The sequence below is a fragment of the Camelina sativa genome, chromosome 1 (genome assembly GCF_000633955.1).
Source record: "Camelina sativa cultivar DH55 chromosome 1, Cs, whole genome shotgun sequence".
Lineage (NCBI taxonomy): Eukaryota > Viridiplantae > Streptophyta > Magnoliopsida > Brassicales > Brassicaceae > Camelina > Camelina sativa.
The window spans coordinates 20874747-20875538 of record NC_025685.1 but is presented as its reverse complement, the minus strand read 5'-3'; the positions used below and the strand labels follow the sequence as shown (position 1 = coordinate 20875538).

General features: G+C 37.9%; 1 protein-coding gene across 1 annotated transcript in view; it reads left to right on the top strand.

Moving 5' to 3' along the window:
- The window catches only part of LOC104700073 (calmodulin-binding receptor-like cytoplasmic kinase 3), a gene marked incomplete in the record, with an annotated part of 5669 nt that overhangs the window by 3844 nt on the left and 1033 nt on the right, over positions 1–792 (top strand). The window contains 1 exon segment of the mRNA XM_019229018.1: positions 481–779. Within this exon segment, the coding sequence (XP_019084563.1) occupies positions 481–779 (299 nt within the window).

Below are 792 nucleotides of genomic sequence, written 5' to 3'. Positions count from 1 at the left end.
AAAGTGAAGTTGACCTTTTGTCCAAAATAGGCCATCGAAATCTAGTGAAGCTTCTTGGCTACGTTGATAAAGGAGACGAGCGGCTTATCATAACCGAGTATGTCAGAAATGGTACACTCCGGGAACATTTGGATGGTAAGAACTTATTTTTTTTTTTGAATTTAATGTTAAATTATATTCAAAGTAAGAACTTATTTACATTTGCCCGAGCTTGTCCCGGCTATAAAAAACGTATAAATATAAAACAACAAAGGCTCATTTTTGTTATTATTGCAGGTACTAGTGGAACCAAACTTAATTTCAATCAAAGGTTGGAGATTGTGATTGATGTCTGCCATGGATTGACTTATCTCCATTCATATGCAGGTAGAGAATGTTGTGCTTAATGATTGTTTTCCTTATTACAAAACTATAAATAAATATTGTAAGGATCTTATTCAAGACTATATGATGTTTTTGTTTTCTCTGTATTTGAAACAGAAAGACAGATAATACACCGTGACATAAAATCCTCCAACATTCTCCTCACGGATAGCATGAGAGCCAAAGTGGCAGACTTTGGGTTTGCAAGAGGCGGTCCTACTGACTCGAACCAGACCCACATTTTAACACAAGTGAAAGGAACAGTTGGTTACCTAGATCCTGAGTACATGAGGACTTATCAGCTCACTGCAAAAAGCGATGTTTACTCGTTCGGGATTTTGCTTGTGGAAATACTCACAGGCCGTCGACCAGTAGAAGCCAAGAGACCTCATGATGAGAGGATTACGGTTCGATGGGTAAGCCACTTAA